Source organism: Physella acuta, unplaced genomic scaffold (assembly GCF_028476545.2).
Source record: "Physella acuta isolate Inbredline_101_S28 unplaced genomic scaffold, ASM2847654v3 ptg000012l, whole genome shotgun sequence".
NCBI classification, from domain to species: domain Eukaryota; kingdom Metazoa; phylum Mollusca; class Gastropoda; family Physidae; genus Physella; species Physella acuta.
This window is the reverse complement of record NW_026731532.1, coordinates 767,522-790,277: the sequence shown is the minus strand read 5'-3', so window position 1 is coordinate 790,277 and position 22,756 is coordinate 767,522. Positions and strand designations below refer to the sequence as shown.

The 22,756-nt window shown below is 34.3% G+C and overlaps 2 protein-coding genes across 2 annotated transcripts in view; both read left to right on the top strand.

Annotated features, from left to right (window-relative positions):
- LOC131935291 (uncharacterized) overlaps positions 1 to 22,756 on the top strand; it is a 110,456-nt gene that overhangs the window by 74,844 nt on the left and 12,856 nt on the right. The window lies entirely within an intron of this gene.
- Positions 3,968 to 8,500, top strand: LOC131934712 (uncharacterized). Its single transcript, XM_059290804.1, has one exon. The coding sequence runs from the start codon at positions 3,968 to 3,970 to the stop codon at positions 8,498 to 8,500; it is 4,533 nt and encodes a 1,510-aa protein (XP_059146787.1).

Genomic DNA, 22,756 nt, shown 5'->3' with positions numbered 1-22,756 from the left:
TACATATTTTTCACATCAATAAAAATTTTAAAAAAAAGTGTTTACTCTTTTTTTGTATCCCATAAGACTTACCTCCATGCCATTCGGTAAATGATACAGGCACACACGAAGCAGGCGATAGAAAAATAACACACAGCTTTGGTAAGGTACGTCAAAGCCGGTTCATCAAATTCCTATAATGGGCAATATTTAAAGTAGACAAGCTCTAAGAAACTTACAACTAGAATATTTGTAAATGTACAATATAGGCCTTATACAATAACATTTTTTAACTGTTTGATTCTTTTATGATATATTTATAAAAATTGTTTTACCTATAAAATGTAAATAAGTGTAAAAAAATATTAATTTTTTTAATTTAATTCATAGGAGTTCACCACAGTTCATATATAGTAAAGTGAAGTCAATGTGTAAAAAATTAATATCACGTTCAAACATATAACATTAGTGAGCCACTAGCAAGTACCATGAACCAATTCTTACGTTTTTAGACGGATTCATTAAGATACGTGTGTAAGATGGCTGCATCTACAAGTAACGTCAGTGTTGTTTGACCTGATCAACCAACATCCTTGGTTTGACCAATACGGTGACTTATTACTGAAATTTCATCGATATATTTTAGGTACAAGCATATATATATATATATATATATATATATATATATATATATATATATATATATATATCTGCAGGTTCCAAGTACATGCATGTAGGTTGTTGTTGTGTGGGCTGAAAGAATGTTGTTTTATTGTTAAGAGAATCAGCAAAATTTATTTCTCCAATGGATTATTTCTTCAAGCTATTTTATTTTGAATGTTACCATTTGTGAATAAAATATTGCTACTCTTTAAATTACCTCTTTCATTTTGAAGGTTAGTTCCACTTCAATATCAGATGTTTCATTGAGAGCTATAGCTACTATATCAGAATTCACTAACCTGCAATAGAAATTATAGATATTCACAAGTCGGTATGATAGAGTAATAATCATCTTTCTAAATCATTGCTTTGCTACATATCACATTGTCATTGAACTAAATTTTGTGTTTAATACTTTCTGACATTAATTAAAAACATTCTTTAGAAACATTATTAGGCTAGTAATTAAAGTAGTAAGCGACACCCCCTTTAAATATATAAGACATTTTGTACTCATTAAAAAATATTGTAAGCTTGAAATAAAATAAAAACAATTTTATTTAAAGTGAGATAAAAATTATTTCAGAATAAATATTTTAAAAGGTATATTGAAAGAGCATGTAAATCATCAATTGTCCAGATTTTATGCTAATTTTTTTTAGCTATGGGATTCGCCATAAATTTTTTCTCAATTTGTTTAGAAAAAAATATATATTAAATAATTAACTGAAGCTTTTAGACTGGCTAAAAAGAGAATAATTTGAAATGCATATCCATATATAAAATAACATATAATTATAACTTTGCTAAATGACTTAAAGAATAAATTATTAAATTTTGTTTTGAAAAATCTTTACTTACTGTGACCCGATGGTTGAGTCACCAAATTGGCGATAAATTAATATCGTGTAAGTTAATAGCTCTGGAAAAAATAGTTATTTCTAAATTAGGGTACCTCTGGAAACCAATCACCACTATAACAGCTCAAAGTTTGAATATAAAGTTTTGTATTATTTTTCTAGCATAAGATTCCTGTGCTTGGAAACATTTTATTTTTATTTACTTTTTATTTGAAAAAAAAAGTGTTTCTTTGGCAACATAATTTACAACAAGTTATAATATATAATCTTAGTAATTCAACTAACATGTTTTAATTAATCAGAAGTCAAGGCATATTTATTAATCTTTTCAACTACAATAGCATGTATAGGTTGGGATCATGGGCATGCATCTACTTAATGACACAAAAAGTGCAGTAGATTCTTTTTTTGTTACCTTGTGTTATGTGATGATGACTTAGTAGCCTATAGAGTAATTTAATATGTCTTTAATTTTCCTTTCAACTACCAATTGGATATTTTCATCATTTTACTATAGCTGAATGAATAAATCTATGCATTTAGTATATACATTTATTTTTTTCTTCAAGTTATTTCTTTTCAATTGCAAAGGGGTCTAGAATTTCTCTCCTCAAATTTCCAGATTAGCAGTTTATATGTGAACCATTAAAACCATGTTTATAACATATTTGAAAAAGCTTCTCGTATTTTTAGTGTTTTCAGCTATTACATAAAGTTTTTTAAAATTCAGCAGATATATATATATATATATATATATATATATATATATATATATATATATATATATATATATATGTATGTATATGTATATATATATATATATATATAATATTAAAAGAAACTAATAACAACCATTAACATAAAAATATTTAGCTGCAAATGGCTTAATCTCTGAAATGATAACTTTATTAAAACTAATCTCTCAACTGATCCCTCAAAAGATAACTTTAATAAACTAATAAGTAGACAAAACCTAGTGAATAAAATACCTTTTGCGTCTTTTGGTGTCAATAATTTGATGCTTTCTATTCCAGGTATCCAATTGCCATCGTGCTTGAGATTTGTTGTATTCAAACTTTCATTGGCATAGTTTGAAAACCTTCCGACAACTATATATTAAAATGGAAACTATGATAGAACAATGAGACGCTATAATTTTGGTAGTTGTTATTAAATGTAACAGGAATTGTTTAAACTGTAAAGATTTGACATAACATGAACAGCTTTAGTATCTTATGTGCATGATTTTTGTAATATATTGGGATTTGTGAGGTCAGGGGAACTCACTCTTCTTGTATTAGTTATATTTATAATGTTGTTATTGAGTGATGTCACAGACTGTATTATTATGTATCTTTATTATATTGTGTTTTGCATGAATGAAGAGTACCTGGCTAGCGGAAGGACTGTCTGAGCGATCGTCATGTGTTTTTCCGTGTTTTGGGTGAGATCGCTCATTGACGTAAGGGGAGAGAAAGTGGTGAATAAAAGAGAGAGCGAAAGGTGAACGGGGGTTGTGTGCTAGGACTTGGGACTGGAACGATGGCAGTGAATGTAAGATGTCTCCATGACTTGGAGTCGTGATTATTATTTGTACCTATATCAGTTGATCTTCAAATATGGATGTACCACGGATTTATCTGTACATAGTGTAAATAAAGTTGTCATTTGAAGTTGCCACTGTTGCTCGTGTTCCTGTATGAAAGCTAACCCACAACAACAAAGAATTCATGTTGTTACATATGGTGTCAGAAGTGGAGGCAATAAAGTGATGTTGCTACATTGTATTACTGTTACTTATGATGTCACAAGTGGTTGAAGAATTGGTGCTACATATGTCAGAAATGGAGATATTACAGTCTGTGGTCTTCCACTGTTTACCAAGTACGTCAAGTTCTTGAAAGTCATCTATCTACACTCAAGTCAGAAGGGTTGCTGTAGTCAAGTCAGACGTTTTGTTCAAGTCAAGTCATCAACGTGATAATTTTTATCACCTTATTTCGATATTGTCTCACCAATGTCGAGTAAATATCGTCTGTGTGTTTTTTCTGTTTGGATTTAGCCGATCAAGTCTTAGTGTTTCTTTTCTACTGTTTGGATTTAGCTGTTCAAGTTTTTTCTATATGGATTAGCTGTTCAAGTTTTTCTACTGTTTGGATTTAGCAGATCAAGTTTATTTTTGTAACTGTTCCTAAACTGTTCCTAAAGATGTCTTATCTAAAACTGGACAAATTTCTACTCTGTAACAGGCTACTAGAACTATTTTGAATTTTTTCAACTTTTTGGAATCAACAAAGTGAACTATTTTTGGACGTATATATGTACTATGAACTTTTCTTGGATTACCAGATGTCTGTAATCAACTAAAACAAGCCAGAAACCAAGAAAGGGTATTGTAAATTAATTAACATTTATCTATTGTCAACTAATGTATTTATATTTTATGTCATAGAAAATATATCAAAATGTCAAATTTTGAAACATATGCAGCACTTGTGAAGGAAATTGACATTCCGAAGGAAGACAGGTTGGCATTTATAAAAGAACTACTAAAGAAAGATGAAGAGAAAGCTGCTAAGGCGAAAGCTGAAGAAAAAGAAGAAGAGAAGGCTAGGAAGGCAGAAGAGAGGGCTAGGAGGTTAGAGGAAAGGAATTGGAAAATAGAAGATGATGAAAGAAAGATTGCAGCAAAAAGAGAAGAAGATGACAGAAAGCACAAGCATGAAATAGAACTGAGAAGAATAAATAGTAATATGGCCGCAACTGAACAGGCGGGTGAGCACTCAACCAGATTACAGCTGAAATTCAGGGACTTAAGAGAAGGAGAAGAAATATTAAACTACCTAACACAATTTGAGTGCATTGCCACAACTAACAACTACAGTAGAAGCATGTGGGCAAGTACTTTGCTGAGCAGGCTCACGGGTGAATGTTTAAACATAATTGGCACGCTTACTGATATTCAAAAAATGGACTATGACCATATTAAAAAGAAACTACTCACTTGTTATGGGAAGTCAGAGGACGAATATAGAAAAGCCTTTGTGGCGATGAAACTGGAGAGCCACCTGGACACAACGGCCACTATATTTAAAATGAAGGAAAACTTGCTAAAATACTTTGAACTAGCGGAGATAGACACAACTGATCCAAAGGCTCTGTTAGATCAGTTTCTAATCCTCAAAATTTATGATGAAGCGGGCGAGGGCTTATTCAGCTTTCTAAAAGAAAGGAAAATAAAGACGGAAGATCAGCTTAGAATAGCGGTGGCAACGTTCAGGGATTCACACCCCCATGAGCAGTTGTCGGCAGAGGAAACCGTACTGGCACAGACAGTAGCGGGCAGATACAAACAGCTACCGAGAACACAATCGCCGACAAGAAATAGGCGTAACAGCCTGCCTAACATTGGAAAGAGTAGACCAATAAGGATAACATGTTATCACTGTGGTAAAGAAGGTCACATGCGAGCTGAATGCTGGAGGCTGAACAATATGAATGACAGACAGCGACAAGGTCCTAATAGCAGTGGGAGGTATAAGAGCTGGGGATACCAGCACAATAGAAACAGCGGTGACTATACTAACCGTAGGGAATATTCACCACCGAGTCCAAGCAGATACTATAGTGGTACCAACAGAAACCCGCAAGACTACAGGAATAATTCTTTCAACCAAGGAAGTAGGCTGTCATTTAATAATATTGAAAGGCAGAAAAATAATAACGGTGATACGGAAGCGAAACAAATAGTAGCTACTGCCCGTGATGCTAATGGAAGATTATTTTATTTCCCAGCGGTATTGAATGGGAAAAACACACTTTGCCTAAGGGATACAGGCTGTACAACATTGATTGTTGACAAAGCAATGGTAAAAGAATCAGATTACACCGGAGAAGTACAAGAGGTCAGGTTAGCTAATAGGATGTCTATCCATTGTGATATGGCGAAGATTGAAATAGACTGCCCATGGGTTACGGGTTCATTCACAGCAGTTGTGATGGAGAACCCTATTTGTCCTCTAATAGTTGGCAACATCCCGGGTATTCCGGATGACTCAATGAAATTTTTAGAAGCATGGCAAGCCAAGAAAGGTAAGATGGTTGTAAACGCCATTATACAGGATGATAACGCAGAGAAGCTAAAACCTATAGTACAAACGCACTTAACAGCGCCTGAGATGGCAATGCTACAAAAAGAGGATGAAGTCACAAAAAAACTGATGAATAACATCAATAAACGACAAGGAAAGTACAGAGGCCACTGCTATGAAATAAAAAATGATATACTGGTTAGAATATTTCAGAATAACAGCATTAAAAGGACACAAATAGTCATTCCAGAGACACTGAAAGGTGTAGTCTTGGAGACAGCACATGATAGTCCTTTGGCTGGGCACATGGGAGTCAGGAAAACTATAAATAGAATCCTTGACAACTCGTTCTGGCCGGGAATCCATCAGGATGTGAAAAGATACATTGGTAAATGCAAGCAATGTATAACTAAAAATCATCTACACAGCAAACATATTGCTCCTATACAGCCAACTGATAAAATAGGAAGGGTGTTTGAGAAAGTGGCTATAGACATAGTAGGACCTCTACCAATTGCATCAAAAAAAGGTCACAGATTTATTCTAACTCTAATAGACATGGCGTCCAGATGGCCAGAAGCTATACCCCTAAGGGATATAAAATCCGAAACTATATGTTCTGCATTATTAGACATTTTTTCAAGATATGGTTTTCCTGATACTCTGCTGTCAGACAACGGCAAACAATTTACCTCTAATGTGACTAATGCATTAACAAAGCTGCTGCAGATCACTCAGGTACACTCGACCATCTACAGACCGCAAGCAAACGGTATGTGTGAACGGTGGAATAAAACACTCAAGGTAATGCTAGCAAAAGCCACAGAAGATCATCCTAAGGAGTGGAATGAGTATATTCCGGCGATACTGTTCGCCTATAGAGGAACAGTGCATGACGCGACGGGGTACTCGCCATTTGAATTAATGTTTGGATCAAATCCAAGAGGGCCGCTGTCGTTGCTAAATGATAGATTACTTGGCACTCAAATCACTGAACAAGATACTTTTCAGTTCATTACTGAAAAGAAAAGCAAAATGGTATATGGATTACAATCTGCTCAACAAAATGCGGAGGGAGAGGCAAGTAGACAGAGAAAATTGAAAAACAAAAATAGATACCTCAGGCAATTGAAGGAGACAGACAATGTCTATGTTTGGCTACCTACCTGGAAAGGGGTCAAATTATGGCAGGGACCATTTGTGGTTAAAAAGAAAGTGAACGAAGTAGATTATGCTGTGGACATCAAAGGCACAATAAAGATAGTACATGTTGATCTACTGAGGAAATACGATAACATGCCTGATCAGATAACTCAATTGATGGAGGACATTAATACACATGACACTGACATAAATGAGGAAGTTGGTCGTGATGAAGAACTGTCAAAACGTCAAATAGAAGAACAATCTAGCGTAGTAATTATAGAGGAACAACCTACCTTAGCGAACATAATTCAAACAGAAGAAGAAATCCAGCAAATTACTCCGCTGAAGTACAGAAAAGAACTACAGCAGTTATTGAACGAATTCAAAGATGTCATTACTGAAGATACTGGCTACACAAGAACAATTACTCATGTCATAGAATTAAACAAGGATGCTAATTTCAAAAAGAAACAATATGCAGTACCTTATGCATACAGAGAAGCAGTGAAGAAAGAATTAAATCATTTGATCGAAACTAACAAAATACAACGCTCAAATTCATCTGTAGCTTCACCAATGGTGATAGTAAAAAAGAAGAATGGAAAAGTAAGAATTTGCTGTGACTATAGAGATTTGAATAAAATCACGAAAATAGACGCAGAACCACTGAGAGATACAAATGAACTATTGGAAGAGATAGGGAACTCAACAATTTTCACTCATCTGGACTTAAACCGAGGTTTTTGGCAAATAGGTATGGATGAGGAATCCAAACAATACACAGCGTTTACAACTGATGAAGGATTATTTGAGTGGAATGTTATGCCTTTTGGCCTAGTAAATTCAACAGCAACATTCTCCAGATTTATGAGAATAATGCTGGCAGATATAAAGAATGTCGTCCATTTTGTAGATGACATATGTATTCATTCTAAGGATATCAAGACACATATGCAGTCAGTTAGAGAGGTACTAACAAAATTAAGGGAGCATGGCGCGACTATTGCACCTGAAAAGTTAAAATTTGCAAATGAAGAAATGGATTTTTTGGGATTTAAAGTAGGCAAAAATCAAATTAGACCTACTGACGGAAATAAAAATAAAATTCTCAACTTAGAAATACCTAAAACCAAGAAAGAAGTCAAAGGTGTATTGGGTCTATTTAATTTCTACAGCAAATTCATACCCAAGTACTCAGATATAACTCTACCTCTAAGACAGCTAATTACCAAGGACAGCAGTAGAACAATAAATTGGTCTAAAGAATGTCAAGATGCTTTACAGCTAATAAAGCAGTACTTTGAACATGAAGTAACGCTTACTGCACCTAACTTTGAGAAGACACTAACACTGGTAACGGATGCTTCAAATTATGGATTGGGTGCATGTTTAATGCAAGAAGTGGACAAAGTACTACGGCCCATATTTTATCTGAGTAGATCACTAAATAAAACGGAACAAAACTACTCAACTGTGGAGAAAGAATGTCTGGCCATTGTATGGTCCATGACCAAACTGCAGAAATATCTATTAGGAAGAAAATTCATTCTCCTCACCGATCACAAGCCATTGTTAGCTATGAACAACAAACGGATAGCCAACAGCAAAATAAACAGATGGTTATTGATTCTGCTGGATTTTCAGTATGAAATTAAGTCTATAAAAGGGAAGGATAATGTAGTAGCAGATTTTTTGTCTCGCCAAAATGTTGACAGTACAGAAACTGAGCCTAACCTAAACCACATAAGTCAACATTTATAATAAAAAAAATATTGGGATAATAATAAATTATCAATTGACAGTTCATTAATATTATACAGTCTGTAACTGTAAAATATGGATATCAAACATTTTGTATCAGTAAATATAAATTATATAAATTGTGTAATATTTCAAAAGAATAAATTATATAAATTGTGTAATATTTCAAAAGAATGAAAACTGTATTATGTTAAACCTATTCTATACTATTAATTAACAGTGAATAAAGTAAATCAAGTAAAAGTTAGAGACTATTTATTCCGCATAACAATAAGACGGAAGTCTCAATGATGAATTGTATCAGTCGATACCTGTGAAAGGCAAGAATGTTGTGTTGTGACCTAGATATGACTGAAATGGGTCGACTAGGGGAGACAATAAGGTATATTACTTATGTGTAGTAATAACATGCCTTGATGATAAGGAAGTTTTTTTACTACATAGGATATAATTATTTAATTCATGAGTTGAATTAAGTCTTTGATAATTTCAACTATGTATTATAGTTTGGTAATTCACTAAACTCATTTGTCTTGTTTATACAATTACTTGGTAATTGAAATGTTTTTCTTTCTCATATTTGAATATATTACACATAATGCTTGTGCATTAGTCTACAAAGAATGTATTTTTCCATGTTTTTTGAGATGTATAAAAATTTTGTTGTCTGGCACATGATCCTGCCCTACCAATATTGTATTTATAAATTTTGTTACACAAAATTTTATTCGAAGGGGGGACGTGTCACAGACTGTATTATTATGTATCTTTATTATATTGTGTTTTGCATGAATGAAGAGTACCTGGCTAGCGGAAGGACTGTCTGAGCGATCGTCATGTGTTTTTCCGTGTTTTGGGTGAGATCGCTCATTGACGTAAGGGGAGAGAAAGTGGTGAATAAAAGAGAGAGCGAAAGGTGAACGGGGGTTGTGTGCTAGGACTTGGGACTGGAACGATGGCAGTGAATGTAAGATGTCTCCATGACTTGGAGTCGTGATTATTATTTGTACCTATATCAGTTGATCTTCAAATATGGATGTACCACGGATTTATCTGTACATAGTGTAAATAAAGTTGTCATTTGAAGTTGCCACTGTTGCTCGTGTTCCTGTATGAAAGCTAACCCACAACAACAAAGAATTCATGTTGTTACAAGTGATGTCCCTTGTATTTATCTATTGTTACTTCCTGTTCCGGTCCCTCCATCATGTTAGCGAAGGCCCAATAAAATATATACAAACAGCATGGCTTCTCGTCAGTGTATTATAATAGAACCACTCCAATCTACCTCAATTGGCGACGAGGATAAATAATCCACTAGAAAGAGCACCTACTTACTCAAAAAGAGGTTTGCTAGAGCATATTGGCTAAGTATTTCTAGAATAATGGCGCTGTATGGCCAAATAAAAGAATTTGATTCGAATGATGAAATCATTCATGATTATCTAGATAGGTTAAGCTTTTACCTTGAAGCTAACAACGTGACGATAGAAGCCAAAAAGAGAGCTGTTTTGTTAACAGTCATAGGGCCTCAACAATTTAGGCTACTAAAGGACTTATGCGCACCAGCTAGTCTAACTACCAAGAGCTTTAACGAGCTGAGCAAATTGCTAACAGACCACCATGCGCCTACCCCATCAAAGTTTCTATGTCGAGCTAGATTTGACAGTAGGACTCGTCAACCAAACGAGTCAATATCAGAATATGTTGCTGCTTTACGTCATTTAAGTGAATTTTGTGAATTCGGAGACACGCTGTCTGACAGACTATGTGAAAAGTTTGTGACAGGTGTAAACAGCCCTGATATTCAAAGAAAGTTGCTTCTCGAGTCAGATCTAACATTAGAAAAAGCAATACAACTAGCAACTTCATTCCAGCAGTCATCCGAGGCGGCGAGATCTCTAGCACCTTCAGAGATCCATGCAGTAAACAGCAGGTTAGTCAATAAACACCAACCCCATCAGAGCATTCCAACTTATGCTAAACAGCCTGCACGTTCAAATCCTAGATCTAAATCTAGTAATAATTATCAAAAATGTCATCGATGCAAAGGTCCCCATGCATCTCATCGATGCAAGTTCAAGTCAGCTACTTGTTATAAGTGCAGTATGCAAGGTCACATTTCCAAGGCCTGCTTTGCAAAGTCTTCGTCTGTTGCTAAATCTAGCCAGTCAAGACAGTACCGCAACCAAAGGCAGCACTATGTTAACTCTCACCAAGACTACCTAACCCAACCAATGAACCACTCTACCTGTGAAAATGCTCAAACTGATTCGCAGCCGGATTTCAACCTGTTCTCTGTGAAATCAATAAGTCATGCTCCCATCAGTGTACTAGTTTATATCAACGGTAAGAGCATCAGCTTCCAACTTGACACTGGAGCATCTCTAACAGTCATCGCAAAGAAGGACTTTGACGCTGTCACAGGAGGATCAGTGCCTCTACAACCATGTCACAAGTGTCTAACAACATACACTGGTGACAATGTTCCGGTAATAGGAGAGTGTATGGTTCATGTAAGTTATAATGGTCAAAGTGTTAAACTTCCTCTTCTTGTGGTTGAAGGAAATGGACCACCATTACTAGGTAGGAACTGGTTAAGTGATCTTAAGTTAAATTGGGAGAGTACATGTTCATTGAACAATGCAAGAGAATCTAGTCTTACTTCAATAGATAAAGTTATATCTGAAAATAAATGTGTTTTTGGTAATCCTGGATTACTAAATGATAGAACAGTGAAGATAAGCATTAAAGACACAAATCCAAGATACTGCAAAGCTAGAGTTCCACCTTATGCAATGAGGGATAAAATTGAAAATGAGCTAAGTAGATTGGAATCTAATGGCATCATAAAGAAGGTAGACTATTCCGATTGGGCAACGCCCATTGTGCCAGTGTTAAAGAAGGATGGTTCTGTAAGAATTTGTGGAGACTATAAAGCTACACTGAATAAGCAAATAGAGCTAAATAGGTACCCTATTCCTAACATTGAGGAAATTTCTTTGAATTTGGCAGGAGGAGACAAATTCACTGAATTAGACTTTAGTCATGCTTACACTCAACTAGAACTGCATCCAGATTCAAAAGTCTATACGACAATAAACACACATAAAGGACTCTACCAATATGAAAGACTATGTTTTGGTATATCATCCAGCCCTGGAATTTTCCAGGCTGTCATGGACAGTATTTTTAAGGATATTCCAAATGTTTGTGTTTACTTTGACAATGTGTATATAACTGGTAAGAATGACACTGAACATCTTAAAACACTTGATAAAGTCTTGAAAATAGTTGGTGAAAAAGGTTTAAAGATAAACAAAGATAAATGTCAATTCATGTAGACAGAAATTAGTTTTCTTGGTTATATATTAAGCAAGCAAGGTATCAGACCTCAACCAGAGAAAACAAAAGCCATTAAAGAAGCACCCAAACCTGAAAATACCCAACTTCTTCTTTCTTCTTCTTCGTTTTTAATTATTAGTGTTGAAGGGGATCGAGATTTATCTGCCAGTGGGTTTGAACTCGAGACTGTTCGAATTTATCGACCACGCCTTCAACACAATTAAGCGTTACGTGTCAACTGGTTATGCGCCATTGAGGCCATTGACTCCGATTTTAGCCTGCTTTTCTTTTTGGATTTGCTTCCATAGCCTTTGTCCAACCAAGAACAAACTACAAGGCAGCAGTTGTTTAATTTTGGAGTTGTCTCTCCTAGAAGAGTGGCTGTCCCCAGCTAACGAGCCTCATCTGCCCGAGGGTTCGAACTCGAGACTTTTCGGTTTAGCAACCATGAGCTTTACCGACTCGACCACGCCGACCCCCTAAAATACCCAACAACTAAGAGCTTTTTTGGGCTTGATAAATTACTATGCAAAGTTCATAGGGAATCTGTCTGGTAAACTATCACCACTGTACAAGCTGCTACAGAAAAATGCAACTTGGCACTGGGGTAAACAACAAGATGCTGCTTTTAATACAGCAAAAGAAGCTTTGTCTTCTGACACCTTACTAACTCACTATGACCCAGGGAAAAGACTTATATTAACATGTGATGCTTCACCAGATGGTGTAGGAGCAGTCTTGTCCCACATGGATGAAAAGGGTGACAGACCCATTGCTTTTGCCAGTAGATCTTTGAACCAGGCTGAGAAAAATTATTCTCACTTAGATAGGGAAGGCTTAGGCATCATTTTTGGTGTTAAGAAATTTCATAAGTTTCTGTTTGGTAGGAAGTTCACCATCTTTACAGATCATAAACCATTGCTAGGTTTATTTGGAGAAAACAAAACCCTACCTGAGCATGCCTCACCAAGAATTCAAAGATGGGCTATCACACTAACTGCATACAATTATGAATTGAAATACAAACCTGGATCTGAGAATAGTGCAGATAGTCTTAGTAGATTACCTTTAAAAAACCAAAGCCTTAGCTATGTACCAGAAGATGTATTTGTTCTCTTCACTATCATGGATAACTCCAATATAAATGTGAATGATATTAAAAGAGAAACACAAAAAGATGAGTGCTTAATAAAAGTATATGAGTACTGTAAGAATGGTTGGCCTGAAGAGTCTGTGAATGATGACTTAAGGCCATATAAAATAACAAATAAAAACCTTTGTGAAGATAATATAAAAGATGGAGAAGATGCAGTCCATTATCAGTCAGAGTTGCCTAAACAAAGTATTTGTAACTTAATAAATGATTATGGTGATATGGCAATTTCAAATGCTTTTAAAGAGAATACATTAGTAAGAAGGAATGTGATCATCAAACAACTTTGCTAACATCATTAGCACTTACAGAAACTAAAAGGGTAACATCAAAAGTAAATACCAAACAGAAGAAGCTAAATGTGACAATGAAAGAGTAAACAGGTTATTAGCCAAATACCGCACAACTCCTCATATAACAACAGATGTTGCACCATGCGAATTGCTATGTGGTAGGAAAATTAAAACTCATCTTGACCTACTACATCCAACTGTTCAAAGGTCTGTTTCCCAACATCAACATACACAAAAAGTAAATCATGACAAATCATCCATTGAAAGAGAATTTGCAGTTAATGAGAATGTGTATCTAAGAAACTATGGGAGAAAGGAAAAATGGATACCAGGTCAAATTATTCAATGTACAGGACCTGTGTCTTATAAAGTAAAAACAAATGATGGACTTATTGTCCGTAGACATGCAGACCAGTTAAAAATAACTTGTGCAGATAATAAGTGTGAATCTATCAATCCCACCAAATCTGAACAGTTCACACCAACTCAGTTTGTTCCACAACCAAGTTCTGTTGATATGAGTGAACCAAGTTGTCTGGAGTCAGAAAATGTAAATTCTAGAGTTAATGATTTAAATCCTAGACCTCCTGAGATAGAGAATCCATATGGTCAGAATCTTGAGTCACCAAATCAAAAAGCCACTGAGAAGGTCAAGCAGGACAATCAAAGTCCCAAATAAGTTAGACCTATGATTTTAAAGGTCAAAAGGACTTTGACATCATTGTTTTGTGTTTTAATTATGTTGTAACATATTGTGCATTGTTTGTAAGGATGTAATCTACCATAGTGTTCATGTTAAAATATAATTGGTGATTTTAGGATACTGCAAATTGTTCTATTGAGAGATGTGTTGTGTTTACTAAGGGTAAAGGGATGTAATATATTGGGATTTGTGAGGTCAGGGGAACTCACTCTTCTTGTATTAGTTATATTTATAATGTTGTGATTGAGTGATGCCCCTTGTATTTATCTATTGTTACTTCCTGTTCCGGTCCCTCCATCATGTTAGCGAAGGCCCAATAAAATATATACAAACAGCATGGCTTCTCGTCAGTGTATTATAATAGAACCACTCCAATCTACCTCAATTTTGATGTAGAACAACTTGATCAATTGATAGCGGCCTTAACGATAATTACTTCCTACATAGATTCAACTAAAATATATTTTGAGGTAATCGCGTGACTTTTAAGTCCTGTTCTCAAGCATTTGTTAAATTAACCTTTGAATAAAAAATGTACGTACTCTAATTGCATGTTTTGCCCTGTATTTTTCATTTTAAAATTAGGAGCAAAAACGTCAGATTTACTCATTCAAAGAGTAGCATGCAACAAATGAGCCGTAGGTTTTTGTGGTAGGTTGACATACATATCAACTAAATATTATGTGCAACATATTATGCAGTATCTGGTCCTTTGTCTTTTACTTCAGTCCGCTTTTCTTTTAGGATTTGCTTCCTACAAGACAACAGTTGTTTAATTTTAGAAGTTTTCAATCCTAGATGAGTTACCGTCCCCAGCTAGCAAGATGAATCTGCCAAGGCGGTTTGAACCCAATACTTTTGGAGTTAGTAGTCATACGATCTCCTTCCCGACCACACTGTTCACTAAATGATTTCATTAGACATTATATTTTACAGTTCATTTCTTACAGATTTGAAATAAAATGCTTTAAATAACTAAACAAACCTACCAATGTTCTCATAAATAAAGATGGAGTCATTTCCGTCGAATGTCCTTAAGCTAGCAAGGGCTATTTTCTCTAGAGAAAAGTATATGGTAGTTGGTCCATTTGCTGTATTGGATTTTCCACTATCCAGAGGTAAAAGATAATCCACTATTTGAGCTAAAGTCTTTAAAAGAAAAAGAAATATTTTTATGACCGCGTGTGAAATGTGGAGGGGTGGTTTGAGTCAATGTTGACTCCCACTTGTTGAATTTAACGTCAAAATACATTTTTTTTAAATACTGCATGCAAAATGTATGAATTAATCGGCAGTTGTTGTGCTAAAAAAAATTAACATAGCGTGTGAATAAGTGTATCGAATGTAACTGTATACCTCCCGCATTAGAAAAAAGCGGCAATTATTACTAGCGAGTATAGGGGAGGGGAGAAAATTTTGTAGGTCATGTGCGTAGGGCTCACGTGGTCAGGTGTGTAGGGCTCACGTCGTCAGGTGTGTAGGGCTCACGTCGTCAGGTGTGTAGGGCTCACGTCGTCAGGTGTGTAGGGCTCACGTGGTCAGGTGTGTAGGGCTCACGTCGTCAGGTGTGTAGGGCTCACGTCGTCAGGTGTGTAGGGCTCACGTGGTCAGGTGTGTAGGGTTCACGTAGTCAGGTGTGTAGGGCTCACGTCGTCAGGTGTGTAGGGCTCACGTCGTCAGGTGTGTAGGGCTCACGTCGTCAGGTGTGTAGGGCTCACGTCGTCAGGTGTGTAGGGCTCACGTGGTCAGGTGTGTAGGGCTCACGTCGTCAGGTGTGTAGGGCTCACGTCGTCAGGTGTGTAGGGCTCACGTCGTCAGGTGTGTAGGGCTCACGTGGTCAGGTGTGTAGGGCTCACGTCGTCAGGTGTGTAGGGCTCACGTCGTCAGGTGTGTAGGGCTCACGTGGTCAGGTGTGTAGGGTTCACGTGGTCAGGTGTGTAGGGCTCACGTCGTCAGGTGTGTAGGGCTCACGTCGTCAGGTGTGTAGGGCTCAAGATAAAAGCGAGAGAGGTGGTTTGTTATGGAAACACGTGTAGCGAAAAGTGTCCGTAAAGTTTAGTAAAAGTAATATGACGTCACGTTGATTAGACGAAATTTAACCCAACCCATATTGTCCTTAATAGCTAGACAGACAAATGACATCAAATAGTTTGGTATATAGCCTCACTAACCTACCCTCTTTAATAAAAAAATATTTTATGACAGCCTTCAACCTCTGACTAACTTTAGGGAAAATTGTGTGTAGAATCTAGATATAGACAGCTTTCATGGGCGATCACTCTTTCAATAAAACAACATTTTAGTAGTTTTTCAGACTTATAAAGTCTAATGTTAACTTTAGACATTTTCCAGTCTTTGCACGAACGCTCACCCTGCCTTAAAAATGAGTTGTTGTTTTTTTTTTTTTTTATAAAACGAGAAATAAAGTTAACAGAGATTGAGGCCATGAACCAGAGAAGGCTTCTGTGTACAAATGTTATGATTGTTAATACTATACGACAGGGGTTCCCAACCCCGTGCCAGCGGGCGCCATGGCGCCCGCCGAACGATTCGTATGTGCCCGCCTCTCACTATTCGACAGAGATAGAATTTTTTATAAACATTATTGAAAGGTTGTAGGGGATGGAAATCGAAAGAGTTTGAGGGGGGGGGTGCAAATCGAAAATTTGAGGGGGGGGGAGGTGCAAATCAAAAATTTGAGGGGGGTGCAAATCGAAAATTTGAGGGGGGGGGTGCAAATCGAAAGTTTGAGGGGGGGATGCAAATCGAAAGTTTTGTTCCGGGTGACGGGAAGGGTCGCTACGCCTCTGGAAGGAGTTTGTCGATTTAAAATAGGTGGTGCCCGCCTCCCTACCGATATTTTAGAATGTGCTCTAGAGTGAAAAATGGTTGGGAACCCCTGCTATACGACATCTACAATTGCAGAAAAAATCCAATTAAATACAAACATAAATGATTAATACTTTGCAGTTTCTGTTTGGTATGGCAAAAAAAAACATTGAAATAAACCAATCGCCTATCATATATGTAATATAGTGAGAATTGTGAAGTCAAGGGAACTCACTCTTCTTGTATTAGTATTATATTTATACTGTTATCTTGAGTGATGTCCCTTATATGTACATATACTTTTGTGTCTCGTCACTTCCGCCCTCTCTCGTTACCATCATGTAGTTGGAGGCCAATAAACGTTTTATATACAATCACATGCTTCTATCGTCAATCTATTACAATATAGAGCCTAATTTATACTAAGTCGTGTAAAATATACTTATTTTTTTTCAACACTTTTAGGCTATACAATTAATATCTAGGCTTAGTAAAGATGTTACTGAAAGTATTAAATCCCTATACTAAATAATCAATTTATAGCATAGCAAGGCACACATTACATGTTATTGAATTAGTAAATATTGGCAGCATGGTTTGATTTGAGAGATTTATAATTTTGTGTGATGATACACATGGTGGGGGGGGGGGGGGTGGGTGGTGCGTGCCGAAAGTGGACGCATGTGGACGGGAGGTGGAGAGGGGAGTCGAAAATTCCAATTTTTTGTGGACTTCATAAACAGAGGACCCTTAATTTAGCTGAAACAAAGCAACACACAACAACTCATAAACAAGACAGTGTAAAACATGAATGTTAGTACCTCCAGAGTGGCTGTGTCCACCGACACCTCATGTTCTTCAATTATTGAAGCTAACGTGGACAAAATTTCAACACTCTTCATGTAGAAGTTTGATGTACTTGTATTTTGTGACCGAGTCATTTTCAGAAGATCAGTGGAGATTTTACGGACGATCTGTTCACTTTCATTTCTGGATAAATTTCCATTTTCCAGTGATCGAACCTAACACGATATGTTGAGAAATGCAAGTGAACCGTGTAAATTTACTTATTCACACATGTATATGCATATATATATATATATATATATATATATATATATATATATATATATATATATATATATATATATATATATATATATGCATATGCATATATACTTTTAAAAATAAAATATTTTTTAAAACTTTTATTGAATATGGTTTCTCTGAAGATCATCTTGTTTTGTCAGATGTGTAAAGGTGCGCTTATTTTGTTATACATTTCTTCTTAACTGATTCATGTCAAGCTTAAAAATAGGCTGTGTGAAACGTCTTACCCCTTCTTCTAAAAAGCTGTCCGTTTGTGACCTAAATATCCGACCCCCTACACAAACACAATTAATTGCAATTTTTTCTTTTCAAAAAAGGAATTTTTATCTAAAACACTAACAGGACTGGTTCAATGTTAGATTTTTTTAATACATTTAAAAATATTTAATAAATGAAATCACTGGTTAAACTCAATGAAAAAATTACTTAACATAAGAAATGCCCATTATTACAACTACAATTTTTTTTATTATTATTAATTACTTTTTAAAATACTATGAACAAAGATCGCATTTTAAGAAAACATGATACATATATAAAACTCGTGATAATGGGTACTTTGGAATCATTCATTGAGTTTCACTTACTATTTTGCATTATAGTTTTTGAAAATCTTCCAGTCTCATGCTGACTTACCTTATTCATAATGTCAGACAGTCCATTTTCTGTATAATTTTCTACTTTTGTTCCGTTATTCAGACCTATTGAGAGAATTGGTTATCATATGTCCATGCTCATACTGTAAATGTTTGTATACAAATTTCTACTGAGCTGTTGTTGATTGGTTTTTTGATATGTAAATATTTTTAATACGTACATAAATATATAGGCCTAATTGATTTTATATATGTAAATTTATTGCAAAATCAAAAACCATCTTTTTACTTGCCGTTTGATGGAAAATTAATGGAAGATAACCTTAATTTTTTTAAAGTTTAAAAGCTATAAACATTGAATTTCTACAAGTATTGCGGGTTACTCCTTTAAAAAACCTCACTTACAAATAAAATATTTTTAAAAGTTTTACTCAAAAGACCATCATATTGAAGTCTGAATTCATTCACGAAACTAAAGTAATAAAGATACAAATTATGTAAACCTAATTGCTTGGTTTAGATGAGTAATATTATTAAACTTTGGCCATTTTTAAGAAACATAAAATAATTGACTTAATACTTTCCTTAACAATTGACAAAAAACTTCGTATAGAAAATATTGTAATCGTGCAAAAAAATCGAGATTTTCACAAATCTCGACGTTTTAAAACTCCCTGAGTCAAAAAACATAGTTTTGCAATCTTGTCCGTATTTCTGTGTGTGTAAGTGTGTGTGTCTGTGTGTCTGTAAACACGATAATTTCACGAAGAAATTTCAAGTATTGTATTAAAATCGTGGATCCGTATCAACTTTTGATTGATTTCCGATAAAAGGAAGTGGAACTTTTTCTACTTTCAATTTTTCAGAAGCCTATAACTTGAGTATTTTTTCAGATAGATAAATGACATTTCACATGTTAGTAAAAGATCTAATTCTCTGCCTTCTGTTAAATTTTCAGTAATTTCCGTTTGAACGAAAGTAGTTATTTTTGCTATTTCCGATTTCTTAAAAAAGGCTCATGTGAATTTATAAAGTACTACTAATATTCCGCACTATTATACACAGTTTGTTTTCCGTTCATTTTGTGTGCAATTTTTTTTTTCTAAGAGTTTCTATTCTATTTTAAATGTTTAAGTAATTAAAAATTTATTAAACATCATGTCTATATCCTCCGTTGCCATAGCGGAGTGATATTTCAGTAAGACAGACGAAATTTCACATATATGTATAGGAGCTTATAATTAGCCTATCCATCGGTACCCGTTTCAAGTGAAATATAGGCCTATATATTTTAAAATGTTGTACTTGTTTGAGATAAATAATTTATGAAATAGTAATTGGTCAAAACGCAATGTGCTTTACTACACGCTGAACGATATTAGTGACAAAGCAAAGAAATAACTAATTAGCTAAAAATTCGACACATTTAACATAACACAGGCACACACTGATTAAGTGACTTAAATGTTTCTGTTAAAATCTGGCTATTCGATGGTCATTATGTTGTTTTAAGTAATTTGTATTAGTTTGACCGATACAATTGTATATATTTCATAGCGTGCGTCTTGATCATCAAATTTGAATGAAGTAGTTCCTTTCTTTATAGTCTAAAATCGAAAGATTTACATATTTAAAAAAATAAAATATAAGTTAGACTTGGTGTGTCTCGATCCCGCACCACCTGCGTGGTTTTAAGTACACTATCATCTCAGCTATTTAGGCAACTTATATAACCATTGAGAATGAAAGACGTATTTTTAAAAAAATTAACTTACGCGAATATGTCTATTCTTTCAAATTAATTTTTTTATCCCAAATTAGCCAGTTCCATAGCTAAACAAAGATTTCTATAAAATAATTAAGGCCTGAACTAGTTTAATATAGAAATTTATTTTTGGAATAGATTCTAGAGTAGATAGAGTCTAAATCTAGATCTTAGCGACTTAGCTTCTACGTCTAGTTTTTGCGTAGATTTAGATCTAGTCTAGATCTAGAATCTCTAGATCTAGAATCCAAATAGATAAAATAAATTTTATAAGTTTAGGTCGGGAAAATTGTATTGTATACATTTCATAGCGTGCGTAGATCTAAATCAAATTTGAATGAAATAGTTCATTTCTTTTTATTCTAAACTCGACAGATGACGTCATTAGTTAATGTATAAACATTATTGACGTCATTGTTTCGTGGGTTCTTTTTCAAAACTATAAACACTTTTCCTGTTGCATAATTAGAACTGTTTTTCTACATCGAATACGCCTTTTTTTATTTTTCTTCTTTAAATACAATGTTGGTTATACATTTAAAACATCTACCATATTATTTTCAACCAAAGTCCGTATCAAGTTCTCCATATATCGCTGCAGATTCTGATGTGATATCCGGCGAAAATATTTTGCGGACAGAGAGAGAGAGAGAGAGAGAGAGAGAGAGAGAGAGAGAGAGAGAAGTGCGCACATGGGCTTTTATATATTGGGATGATTTTCACTTTTTTAGGGACCTCCAATAACCAGAAGTGGCATTTTACACAATTTCCGATTCCTAATTATTTCTAGTTAGTTAAATAGAAGTTCATTATTATATATTTACATAAATCATTTATTCTCTTCTTTTTTATTTCAATAAAAGCGTGCTATTAAAATACTTTTTATTTGTTTTGTTGTTTGGTTTTTTTTTTTTGGTTTTTTTTTCAATTTTTTTTAATTACATCAAATTTTTTTGATACATTAGAGTTGCTTGCCTAAACATTATTGCGCACCGAATGAATATAAAATGTATAGTAATTCCTAATTTATGAAGTCGGCACGACTAAAAAATATTAGCTTCAAAGCACCATCAGTAGCTCGCGATATCCAAAAGACGATTATCTGCCCCGTGAATGCCGCCGTCCGTGACCACAATTTACAGACATTAGCGAGCTGATATAGTGAAGGATAGTTCTTAATATTACTACCAATTATTAAATGTCTAATAAATACATGCATCCATGTATCATTGGTTTGTATTATCTTTTTGAATATTTATTAATGTTTTTAAATTAAAATACAAATACTTATTTTTACATTATCTGAAAATACTAATAACGGTTAATATAAAGTCGAGTGTACTATAACCCTGTAGTAGAAATGTATTTGAAATAAAAACTGTACGAGGACAAAAAAAGTCAAACGCAGCTTTGCCATAATGCCGTGTTTATTAAAGTATGTTGTATGATAATATGATTCAACCGAAAATAATAAGGTAAATTTTCCTCCTGTCAGTACCTTAAAGCAACGTTTAATGAAATTTAGAAACTCTAAAATGGTTATTTGTAAGGTCTCCATTTATATTTAACATTGTTAATGTGTGTAACGTTCGTGATTATCTAGTTTTAACTGTATCAAAGTTAGATAACAATTAATTAATTACTTTTGTTGGGTGGAGTTGTCTCTCCTTCCGTTGTCTCCATCGCCGTGGTTTGCGTAGCTAAAATTACATTTGTTTTTAAAAATTGTATTAATTATTAAATGTCTAATAAATACATGCATTCGTGTATCATTGGTATGTATTATCTTTTCGAATATTTATTAATATTTTTAAATTAAAATACAAATACTTATTTTTACATTATCTGAAAATACTAATAACGGTTAATATAAAGTCGAGTGTACTATAACCTTGTAGTAGAAATGTATTTGAAATAAAAACTGTACGAGGAGAAAAAAGTCAAACGCAGCTTTGCCATAATACCGATTTTATTAAAGTATGTTGAATGATAATATGATTCAACCGAAAATAATAAGGTAAAATTTCCTCCTGTCAGTACCTTAAAGCAACGTTTAATGAAATTTAGAAACTCTAAAATGGTTATTTGTAAGGTCTCCATTTATATTTAACATTGTTAATGTGTGTAACGTTCGTGATTATCTAGTTTTAACTGTATCAAAGTTAGATAACAATTAATTACTTACTTTTATTGGGTGGAGTTGTCTCTCCTTCCGTTGTCTCCATAGTCGTGGTTTGCGTAGCTAAAATTACATTTGTTTTTAAAAATTGTATTAATTATTAAATGTCTAATAAATACATGCATTCATATATCATTGATTTGCATTATGTATTATCTTTTCGAATATTTATTTTAATTTGTCCTTAGTAGTTTGGATTGCTAAGATTTAAAAAAAAATGTATTAAATGTTATCTTTTCGAATATTTATCAACGTTTTTAAATTAAAATTACAATTACTTTTT

Bases quoted from the DNA above. Each gene is read 5' to 3' on its own strand.
- LOC131934712 (XM_059290804.1), top strand. From the start codon at position 3,968: ATGTCAAATTTTGAAACATATGCAGCACTTGTGAAGGAAATTGACATT.